The 12274-nt window shown below is 36.3% G+C and overlaps 1 protein-coding gene across 5 annotated transcripts in view; it reads left to right on the forward strand.

Moving 5' to 3' along the window:
• HECW2 (HECT, C2 and WW domain containing E3 ubiquitin protein ligase 2) overlaps positions 1 to 12274 on the forward strand; it is a 371931-nt gene that overhangs the window by 301461 nt on the left and 58196 nt on the right. For all 5 annotated transcript variants that reach the window (XM_060622749.3, XM_060622748.3, XM_078451061.2 and 2 more), the window contains one exon: positions 8506 to 8589. In XM_060622749.3, the coding sequence (XP_060478732.1) occupies positions 8506 to 8589 (84 nt within the window). The remainder of the gene's footprint in view (positions 1 to 8505; positions 8590 to 12274) is intronic.

Consider the following 12274-nt stretch of genomic DNA (forward strand, 5'->3'; position numbering starts at 1 on the left):
TTCTCTATTAAGTATAAAGATTGAATAAAATTGACTAAGGAACCTAGAACCCTCTTTAAAGAAGAAATATGAAAAAGAAACAAAAATTCATAGCCAAGAATCCATCCTTGATCTGCAGATTATAATGAAAATAATAAGACACTAACCTTTTTGTGTGTAGCTTGAATAAACAAAAGTAACTTAGAGTTTACTGAATTGAGACTTATAAAATCCTAGGCTTGGTATTCACATTTTTTCATAATAAACACAGTGGAACCCAAGGAGGGAATCTGATCCCCTTCACTGTCCAGTATTTCCCTGCATGAGCCCTCTATTCTAAATAGCTGTTCAATGCATCACACTTAAGTCCAGTTTTACTTTCCTGAATACATGCTGTTCCTGTTCCTGGCAAGTTTTTCTCTTGTGTGTTTGACAAGAAAAATCTTTCTCATAAAACTCAATGCAAACTACCTCTTCTTGAAGCCTCTCAGCTCCACTGTGAGCTCTTACTCTCAAGATCTAGACTAGTGTTCCTCAACCTTGGTGTGGTAAGCATCAGTGGAGATGGGAAAAGATGTGAGTTTCTGCTGAAAATGTGACATAACTCAAAGCTCATTTGGTTTATATGCTACCTTTACTGGTAGAAATATGTTTTTGTCCAGTGGTGCCATCTTGGCCCACAGCCAGTGATTCTCCAAAACTACTGTATTTAGTTGTATCAAGCTTTTTTCATCAGAATCACCTGGGGAGCTTTGTAAAGTACAAAATGCCAGGTCTTCTCTCCCCTAACTCTTCTCCCTTCTCTGAATTTATACCCCCATCCTCCTACAACTTGTCCAGAAATTTAATTCAGGAGGTCTGTGGGAGAGCTGAAGCATTTAATATCTTAAAACTTCTCCATATGATTCCAGTGGCACATTCAGGTATAATAACCTCTGTTCTAGACACTAATTTCATAATTAATTATGTAGTATATCACATTGTCCTTTATACTGTTTTGTTTATGTGACTTTCATGCTGTAATTTGACTTTTCAAATCCTTATGCTTTTTTTTCAACTAGACTATAAGTTTCTTACAAATATGGATCTTCTTCAACTCATTATTTCTCCTCCTTATTGTTTAAATATCAAGAATATTACTTGGCATATAGTGAATGTAGATAGATACATAGATACATAGATAGATATATACACAGATAGATGGGGATAGAGATTTTCTTGTTGATTTGAAAATAAATTGTCAAATATTCTTATTATGTTCTTAGTCTCTCATATCTTTTGTTGAGGTATCATTGATATACAATATTATATTAGCTTCAGAAATACAAAATAATGATTTAATATTTGTATATATTGTAAAATGATCACCACAATAAGCCTAGTTAAGGTCCATCAGCACACATTATTATAGATTTTTTTTCTTACGATGAGAAGTTTTAAGATCTCCTTTTAACAACTTCCCAATATGCATTATAGTATTATTAACTTTAGTTGCCATGCTGTACATTACATCCCTATAACTTACTTATTTTATAACTGGAAGTTTGTACCTTACGACCCCCTCTGCCCATTTTGCCCACCCCCCCCCCCAATCTCCTGTCAGTCTCTTATAGCTTTAAAGATGTCATTAGCTTCCAGAGTTTCTAAAGGCTACATGTAATTTCAAGTATGAGTATAAACATCGCTTACAAACAAACAGAAATCCCAGTTTCACATTAGTTAACATCTAACTCAAGTCTCAGTGCTTTTCCCAACCTGACAAGCATGCTGTTCCCAATCACAAGAAAGTCATAAAAATTAGACGAGCTGTCATTTTGCATATTCGTGTACTATAGCATCTACTCAGTAATCCGTGGTCCACTGGAGCATCTTGTGTAAGAAGTTTTAGTTAGCAAAATTGCATAAATAAACTCCTCAGTTGTCTAATGAGAGATCTTAGATTCCGGACCACAAAGCAAAACAAAAAAACAAATCTCTCCTCTTTTGCTAACCACAAAATAAGGAGAACTCTGTTTTCTTTCTTTCCCACCAGCTCTAGCCCCACTGCATAGACATACTTCTAGTCAGTATCTATTCCTGTCAAAGTACCCCTCCCCCCCCCCCAAAAAAAAAACAAGAGGAAGCCCAAGGTTTCTACTTTTACTCTGCTCTCCACATTATTATTTACAGCAGTTTAACATATCTTTACATTTCCACCATGGGAGATATCAGATGATTTAATCTACCTGAACAGCACATCTAACAGCATCGTTGTCTCCAGTGATTTGACAGAACCTTAATAGACCCTAACAGAAGGAAAACTGCTGGGCCCCAGTTGGTATCTTTCAGTTTTGTTTTTGTCTTTCTTTCTGCTTTTCAAAGTCTTAAGTCTCTGATCTCCTAAAGATTGGCAAGGATTTTTCTTTTTTGGTGACACCCAGGGTCTTCAGCTGAGCCCATTCTTCTAATGTAGCTCTCACAGGGTGATCTAATGGCAAGAAGTTATTTGATAGGTTTTGAGATAAGTTTCCACTTTATTCCAAGTTACTTACAAGTTTCTACTTACGCTTTCTAAAACTATTTACAGAATCTGATCATAAAAAGCTTATGCTGTCATGACAAGTAGAAGGAAGCAGGGACATAAATCAATGAGATAATCCTGTTCCTCTTAGAGTGTGTGTCATGGTGCACTTTTATTTTCTGAAAAGTTTGTGGTAGTTAAGCATCCTGCTTATCACAACAACATAATGGGGAAGTTCTCAGATCTAAGAGAACATCCTGCTTTTATAGTGAAAAACTGCATCGTAAGAAGCATTCCCACAAACGCATGGGGTGGGGAAACAGTTGGGGCTCTTTAATCTCGTGTTTCAGTGATACCTTTAGTAAAAGATTTATGCATGGGATAGAGCCACTGTGTAATTGTGTGTCAAAGGTAACAGTGGGCCTTATATTCATATTCCAAGCGAGGCTTCCATACCAGCATCCTTCTGTGTGTATGCTTCCTCATCTGTGGCACAGCCGCTTAAAAGAAATATCCCTTCTTATGCTCTCCATGAGTATAATGAGGAAAAGTGCTAGCCGGAGGGAGAGTCAAATGGATACACCTATTTACTTTGTGTTTTTCTGTTTGCTTGTGATTCCTCCTAAACCAGAGAATGGCCAGCAGTTTATTTAGTTTGTATCCATGTGTAGTTTCCTCTTCCGTGAGACTGCACTTGCGTATCTGTGACCGTGGAAAGGCTATGGTTTTCTATGCAATGGGATATGGCTTTAGCTTTCAACTGCTGTATTTAAGTCACTGCTCCCTCTAACTTTATCTGTCATGCAAATGTGATGCTACCAACTTTTCCTCTCCCTTTTTTTTTTTATTTCCTCAGAAAAGATTTATTTCCTTGGCTAGAAAACTCAACATCCATAAGTCAGTACCACCTCCTTCAAGTGGGCACTGTCCTCCACGGATTACTATATCCTACTAGGGGCTCTCATTAGAAGACAGTATTCATGCTAAGAAGCTTTTTATATATGTGACATTAAAATAAAAGTCAAAATAATATGTTCTAATATTTTATTTGGAGACAAATATATTCATTTTAAAAAGAACCTTTTAATGATATTTTATTAGTGAATATAATGAATACAAATTCAATGAAATTTTTGGTATTGGTATTTGTACAACACTACATTATGAGCAAGGATCTATGTGTCATAAAACTGAATTAAGAGTTGAGAATAATCACTCTTGTGTGGTTATGAGGTCTAGCCAGTAAATCTACTCCCTGCTGGTCTAGCTTTCCCCAGGTATAGGGATAATTATTTTGGGTTTCAGGTTGATTCCGTTTCTATTTGTGAGAATCATGTGACCATAACAGACCTACATTTCCAAATCTTATGGGAAGTAGAAATAAACATTGATCTTTCCACTGTGTGGCTCTATCCTTCAAGTCAGACCATGTGCTGTGACTATAGTAAAGGGTATGAACAATCAATCAAATAGTCGATGCTAATTCTCCTTTCTTGGCGTTACACCATTAGAGAAATCATGGGATTTCTCTAAAATTGCCCTCAGGCAGTGTTTTTAAACCATGTATTTTTGAAGGTGTTACTGAATGGTATGTGTGTACAGCGTCTGCAGTCCAGAGAGTTTTTGTGGTTTCGAGGCATTGCTGCTTCTGATTGTTTCTAGTCACGTGCCCTTCTTGAACTTCACCAAAAATGTTGGTTGGTTTCAATGAGAGTATGTTCTGTGGGAATTCCGGTCTTGAGACTATGTTCATTGTCCTCAAATGATCTTCTGCTAGTGTTGATCTTCTGGGGTGATTCTGTGCACTTGAGGAAGTGGTTACAAAGGTCTAAATGAGAGACAGCAACAGCTAGCAAGCTTTTCCTGTGTTGTCTCTGTACAGTTTAGTATCTTGTTAGAACAGTCGTAAATGTTCGTAATAAAAGATTGCCTCTTTATCTGCCTTTGCACTTCCCTCGAGGGGGGATCTTTTTTAGCAAACAATCTGATGTCAGCTTTCTGCTTCTCTTTTTCTGCGCCACAACAAAAAATGATAGTTTATTTCAGACACTGAGTGGAGTCAGAGAAATTTGTTAGGAGCCGACTCTGTTATAATCTTGTGCCTGGTTGTGTTTTACTGAGCATTCCTTATGTGCATAGCACAATGCTAGGTACTTGGGGAACATGAAAATAAAGGAGGAACGGCTTTTGCTTTGAAGAAATTCGTATTTCAGGGCGCCTGAGTGGTTTAGTCAGTTAAGCGTCCAACTCTTGATTTCGGCGCAGGTCACCATCCCACCGTCAAGGGACTAAGCCCCATGCACTGACAGCGCAGAGCCTGCTTAGGGTTCTCTCTCTCCCTCTCCTACTGCCCCTCCCCCCAACTCATACTCTCTCCCCCTCCTCTCTCTCTTTCTCAAAAAACCCCCTCATGTTTCAAAAGGAATTTATGTTGTAAGTGAGTGGCCGGCCCAGTGAGAAAGTACACTGGAGGACGTGCTGGAACGTATTCTAAATGACACACAGAGAGAAACATACCCATGTAGAGAGGGTCAGATAGAAAGTGTTATTTGAGTATTATCTTAATCCTCGTTAGGAACCACGAAAATTGAATAGGATTTCTTCATTAGAATGAATGCAGTGAAGATGGGAATTAAAAGGACTGTGACAGATTCCTTCTAACTCTGTAAATTGATAAAATAAACTTAAATAAATATAGTAATATAGCTCTCAAATGTCCTTCTAATCAGAGTCATATGTATCTTTAATAATACTGCTCAAGCTTGTTATGTTTATTTTAGTCACTGAGTGGACTCATGGAAAATTGTTAGGAGCCAAAACTGTTATTTTCCATTCTAAAAGGAAAAATATTGCAGACCTACAATGTTGACTTTAATCCCTTTTATTTTAGTGAAATGTAAGTGTGCACAAATATAAAATATGCAAACACTTCTTACAACTTTTATGAACTATAAAACCAAAAGACATATAAATTAAGTAAAAACTTTAAAAAATAACATTTAATTGAATCATATTAATGTGAGATTTTGTTGTTCGGAATCCAAATTACCAATATTGAGATCGTGGTCAGTGGAAAGATACATTTGTGCTTTTTGTTTCACTTGTGTTTGACTTGATTCTTTCAATTTTGTATCTAATGGTTCACCAAGTGCATCTGTGGCAATATTGTGGCCATCATTTTTCTAAGTCAATAGCTTATTTTTGTCTACTGATTTACCTACCAATTTTATTTTTACCTACTAATTCATTGTTTTGATGAGCCAATTCATTTAATACCCCCCACTGCAATACTAAAGAAAAAATATTTTTAAATGCACCCTGTGATGATTCTACCACTACTTTTCTATTTGTAAGAAAGTATTGTAAAACTTGTTCTTATAATAAACTGTGACATCTTTAATGCTTTAGTTAACCTAAATGCATAATTTACTTTCAAAATCAGGGGCACGTGGGTGGCTCAGGCAGCTAAGCATCCAACTTCGGCATAGGTCACGATCTCACCATTCATGAGTTTGAGCCCCACATTGGGCTCAATGCTGACAGCTCAGAGCCTGGAGCCTGCTTCAAATTCTGTGTCTCCCTGTCTCTCTCTGCCCCTCTCCCGCTTGCACTCTGTGCCTCTCTCTCTCAAAAATGAGTAAAAACATTTAAAAAAATTTCAAATCCATTTATTTTGTTATCTCTTTAGCCTATAGCAATTTATACATATACATAACCTTGCCCCAGTTCATCAATGTCAGTATGCAAATTAATACTGCAAAAGAAAAGCTTTGCCTTTTTAATTGGTAAGGGAGTTGTGTGGGCGTGGTAGATGGGGACTGCTCCTACCATACTTACCATCCAAGGCCCCGCCCACCTCATGGCCTGCTCACCAACACTTTCCTCTCTGATCTTGGAGCAACAACTGTCTTGTCAATGCAAACAGGAGAACTGAAGTCAAATGGCAGTGTTCAGTCATAAGTGTCATTCAGATTATCCAAAACGTGCCTGCCTAAATAGTAGCAGTTTTGATCCTCAATGTGAAAACGCGGAATTTTTTAATTCCCCCAGAATTTGAGATGATGTCTATAGATTTCTCGCAGACAGTGACGCCAGTTTGAGAAATACTGGTATGGAATATTAGGCAAATACCTAATAACCAAGTTGTAGTTCCCGTTTGTTTTTGTTTTTCTTAGAAAAGATTGGCGACATTTCTGAGGCTATCTGCCGACCTTCTCTTCCTCGGCCTTCGTGTGCTTTCTTGACGTTCAGTGAACCAGTGCCCTCTTTGTTTTTATGTGAAAGGACTTTATGGGATAAGGGTGGGTATAAGGCCTAAACAGAATCCAGTGAAGGGAATGGCCCTATTTTATTTAAATATTTTCATATAATACTAGAATTGGCTTTCTCTCTTCCAGTGCCCCATGAACTCTTTGAGAAAGGAACTAGGTCTCCTACCCTATTGGATACCTAGTGTGTGATAACCATGCCCAACACACAGTAGACCCTCAGAAAAGCGAAAGAATGAATGTTAGTATAAGAAGGTCCTTAGTGGTACAGTGTGCACCAGATGACAGACAGCCCCAGTGTCGTGTTCCTGAAAGCATATGACTCTTAGCTGGTCAGTGCCATAAATTAGCTGGCCTGGTAGAAAACTAGCCTCAGCTTGCCTCTGGTATGTTCTGGCTTAAAGAATCAGACCAGTTGCCTTCACTGTCTAATAGTATCTGAAAAGTGATGAAAAGTTTCCCAATTGGCGTATTTCCTCCGGTGTCTTTCCCTTTCATCGCTCTGTCATCCGTGTGACTCAGGAAGCTGTGATCTTTTCCTTGTTCCCAGGAAGCCACAGTCCACATCACTCACCTTGCTCTGTGTAGCTCCAGTTAAAGAAGTGGGAGGAGAGTGTGCACCCTGTTTGTTTTCTCGTTTGTTTGTTTGCCTGATCCATTGTGATGACGGGCTAAGGAGATAAACTGGATTTATTGGAGATAGCTTTTGATTGTTCAGGATCAAAGTATGTTCTTACTGACCCTTATAAGAATATTTCTTGGATTAAGTTATTGTTCATTTTTCTCCAAGACAGCTTTTCTCCATTGTAGCTTTTTTCTTTATCTTATACAAATTAATACGGTGTGCTTTAAAATAGTATCATGTAAATGAAGGGAAGCAACAGGAAAATTTGTATTAAAATTTTATTCATATAAATAATTGAAGATAGTAGCATATGGTGACTCATCAAAAAGAAAAACAAGCCATTTTTACATAATATGTAATAAAATAATGGCAGAAATAGCTCACATTGTCATGTTTGATATGTGTAAGTATAAGTATATACACATTTGCACAGGTATACACATAATCTGTTCCACCAACTGTAGTAACTAAAAGTGTTTTGGATTTTTCGGTTATTTCAAAGAGCCATATGCCTTTATATTGAATATATAATAAATAGATACTATCTGTCTCCAAGTAAGAATGTGCTCATCACACATAATTTAGAGGTATACCCCCAGGAAAATAGATGAATATCCCTACACACACGTGTGCGCTTTTCGGAATAACAGGGAATTACCCTGAATGATCTAGACAGTTGCTCAGATTCAAGCCCACAGCAGGCTTTAACTCAAAGCAAAGACTGGGTTGGATGGTACCACTACCTCTAATAGTACATGGGCAGCAAAATGAATGAAAGCAATAAAGGAAGCTTTTTCCAGCATTAGGACGTGGTGATGTTGATGCTCACTGGGTCCTCCTTGAAAGCAAGGACCATGTCTCTCTTGGATGTGGATTCCCATATTATGCATTAGATACCACATGATAGATACTGTATCTATAAATGTTTTATATATATAATGCTTATATATATATGTTTACATAACATATAACATAAATATTTATATATGTTTGTATAACATTGTGTGTGTGTGTGTGTGTGTGTGTGTGTGTGTGTGTGTTGTGGCTACTATTTTTTAAATGGTACCTAAGTCACTCAGTTTTGTTTCAAAAGCCTACCACATATATTTTGAGCTGTTTCTTTGCTTGCATAGGGAGAAGATCCAATTTATCCGAACTGAAGGGACCCCAGGATTGGTGCGTCTTTCAAGTGATGCAGACCTTGTCATGTTGCTGAGGTAGGTAACCAGCTTTTGAAGTAGAAAGTCTTTCTGTCATCAGATACTATGGAGCATTTTGGAAAATAATATGCCAATATTTGTAGCTTAAGAATGTCTCCATTATTTTCAAAGACTTGTGGAATACTTATGTTGAAAATGTAGCATGCTGGTTTAGTGATAATTCATTTCAGATTGCATTTCTTATCCTAAGATCTGTTTGATATATATTCTTTTACCCTGGTGATAAATGAGGTGGTGCTGGAGAAGGGCAAGGTTAGTAGAGGCCGATGGATAAAATGTCCACTCACAGAATGGAACAGAAGGGTATACAGGGCTTTACCCCTTTGGAGTAGAAGAGAGGTTGAATTTATATTTTCTTTCAATTTTTTTTTTTCCCTCAAAGTGTACTTTTCTCCTTTTTCTGATTTGTCCTGATTTTTTAAAATGATTTTGAGAGTTTAGGTTTTGGAAGTTAGATCAGAAAGTTGCAATTTGGTGACTGGTACTCACTGCCAACTTGATGGCCCTTCAAAAAATTAACCAATTGTGGGGCTCCTGGGTGGCTCAGTCGGTTAAGCTCCCGACTTCAGCTCAGGTCATGATCTTGCGGTCCATGAGTTCGAGCCCCACGTCGGGCCCTGTGCTGACAGCTCGGACCCTGGAGCCTGTTTCGGATTCTGTGTCTCCCTCTCTCTCTGACCCTCCCCCATTCATGCTCTGTCTCTCTCTGTCTCAAAAATAAATAAACATTAAAAAAAAAATAAAAATTAACCAATTGTATTTTCTTTCCTGATGGCTAGATCAGCTTTGGTTTTAAATTTTAGAGAGTTTAGAAGGGAAACTGGCAAGTTTTCATAAGAGTTTTCATTTTTAATATTATCCCGCAAATGTAGGAGGCTAGAGTAAAATAACACCTTGCTCTACCCAATAGTCGAGACACTCACCACTGTAACTTCCGAAGAATTAAAGGGAAAAATCATGCTGAACCAACCACACGGTGTTTTATTTATCCCAAAGTGCTAACGATCTCATTTGTGATATTCATGATGATCTACACCCTAACCATTTCTAACTGCCTACATGGTAGTTGCCCTATTTGTAAAACTGAAGTCAAAAAATTGTTTTCCTTTACTGGATAGTTGGAGCATAATTCAAATCATGTCCCCCAGAGACTTCACCTTACCTGATTCTGAACAAGACCTGTTGGGAGGCAGGGTCGCTTCTCAGTCTGAGAGATGACTGTGACTCTGCCGGAGTGAGCTAGTTCTGAAAACAGACTGTTGGTCAATTAGTATGTGGCATGATGTTTCTACCATAGTTTAGTTGGTGATAAAATAGTTTTGTTACAAAATTCTGACTAGGATATGACATTCTCATTTCATTCTAGACATCTAAAGCTTTTAATTTACACTAAAGAATTCTGCTTTTGGAATTAGTAGAAACAAAAATGATTACAAAACAGAAATCATGATTATTATTCACCTTGTCTTAGTTAAATAATCTTTAGATGGTATGGTCCTAAATATTTTAAGTTACAAGATAGCTTAGAATATTTGTACTTTAATAAACACTGCTGTTTGCATGAGTTTCTGTGTTATGTGGTTGAATTTTAAAATATTTGAAAACTGATGTACATTTATGTTTTATGTATGTTTATGTGTATGTATATACCTACATACACACACGTATATACATACATATATAAACACATATTAAGAGCAAGACTACACTTTCCCCCATTTGGAAAATAAGCATGTTCTTTGAAGTTAATGGGTCTTTGGAGAAGCATGAGAAATTCACTTATTAAATAATTGTTCTATAATTACTACATGCAAATGATGTTATTCAATTCTAGAGTTATTTCATTTAGATGATGAAATGTAATTTATTATTTTAATAATTGTACAAATGGTGACACAATTATCACATGTGTCTACTTAAATAATGTTTAATAGTTACTAAAACATTTTCAGATATCTTCAGTTCTTTATTTTTCATTTTACTTTGGAGTTTGAGTAGTTTGAATCAGTGACTATAAACTCCAGCAATGGGCTAGTTGCACATGTAGTGAAAGACTCTGTGTCTATTTTTGTTTTGTGTCTATTTCTTAAAAAGGAAAATCACTCTTCGTACAAATGGACTTGATTATCGGCAAGCCGCAGTGTAGACATGCCTTAGTTCTAGGAAATTATTCAATTCAAAATAAGCCCATGTAAGGTTATTTTCCAAAATAGCTGTTCTAAAACTCAGGAATTTGTAAACGACCTTGCTGCATTTGTTAATGATTATTCTATTTCATATATTCTTTCATTCACTCAACTCTTATAAAAAATGTACCTCTATCAGATTGATAAATTTAGCTGCATTAGAATTTTAAATTTTATATAATGAAGGATACCATATATAAGGCATAATGAAAGGTAACACCCTGGAAGAATATATTCACAACCCATAAAACAAAGATATTATGAATGCACAAAGAGTGCCTTTAAATCAATTTAGAAGAAAAGAGCCCAAGAGAAAAATGGGCAGAGGGTATACAAAGGCATGTCATAAAATTGAAGTAAGAATAGCCAGTAAACTTACAGAAAGATGCTAGCAATCATAAAATGCAATTTCCAGTAATGAAATAGTATTTCACACCATCAGATTAAAAAAAATCAAAAAGTGGGATAATATATAAGATGAGATTTAGGGACTCTACTACTGTCTGGACTTGGTGGGATTACAATTTCTACAACTTTTTCAGAGTACAATTTGACAATGCCTTGTATAGTTAAAAAGGCATACGTGTTATGACAGCAATTCTGTTTTTAGATACATACCATATTTATACTAAGAAATTCTTCCAGGTTCATGGGGCAAGAAACACAGGATCCTCATTGCACCGTTACTGATAAAAGCACAAAGTTGAAAAAAATTAAATGTTTGTTAAAAGAGACAGGTAAAGAAATTGATTTGTTCATAGAATGGACTCCTGCATAGCAGGTAAAAGTCATAAACTAGATACTTATATGGCGACATAAGTTCAAGAATGTTATATACTTACATAGCCCTTATGTAGTTTTTTAACAGTGCATAAGGCAAAACTATATTCATCTATGGATATATGTTATATATATAAAACTATGGAAGGGGGATACCTTGTTAAAGTCCTGATAGAGGAGGACAAGAGGGGCTTCACTTACACACTGTACACATACAGATTATACATGCATGTATATGCAGATTTATAAAGATCTGTACGTATGCATGTGTGTTTGTCTGAAGCAAAAATAATAGTGATAACATTTGTGAATCCTGGATGATATCTCTCAAGTGTTTTTATATTACTCTCTATCTCTTATGTATTAAATTTTTCTAATAAAAATATTTCTCTCAATATAAAAGATATCAAAGTACTGATTATATTTAAAGGAAATGATAAATGTCATGGAGCCAAAGGACACAGGTATAGGTATCCGAGGAGAGTGTGCTAATTCTTGCTCTTCAGTTAATCTAGTTATAGGTTTACCGACCTTTGTGGGATCAACTGTTACATGGGACTTTCCCTTCAATTAATTTTAAATTCACATTATTTCAATGGTCATTGATTTATTGACAAAGAAAAAGGACCTTTTCGGGGCTCAATTTGGTATTATACATATGATTAATTCCTCCTTCTGTTTCCAAAACTTTTGACTTTCGTAGTTTAAAAGTGGAA

The sequence above is a fragment of the Panthera onca genome, chromosome C1 (assembly GCF_046562875.1).
Source record: "Panthera onca isolate mPanOnc1 chromosome C1, mPanOnc1 haplotype 2, whole genome shotgun sequence".
NCBI classification, from domain to species: domain Eukaryota; kingdom Metazoa; phylum Chordata; class Mammalia; order Carnivora; family Felidae; genus Panthera; species Panthera onca.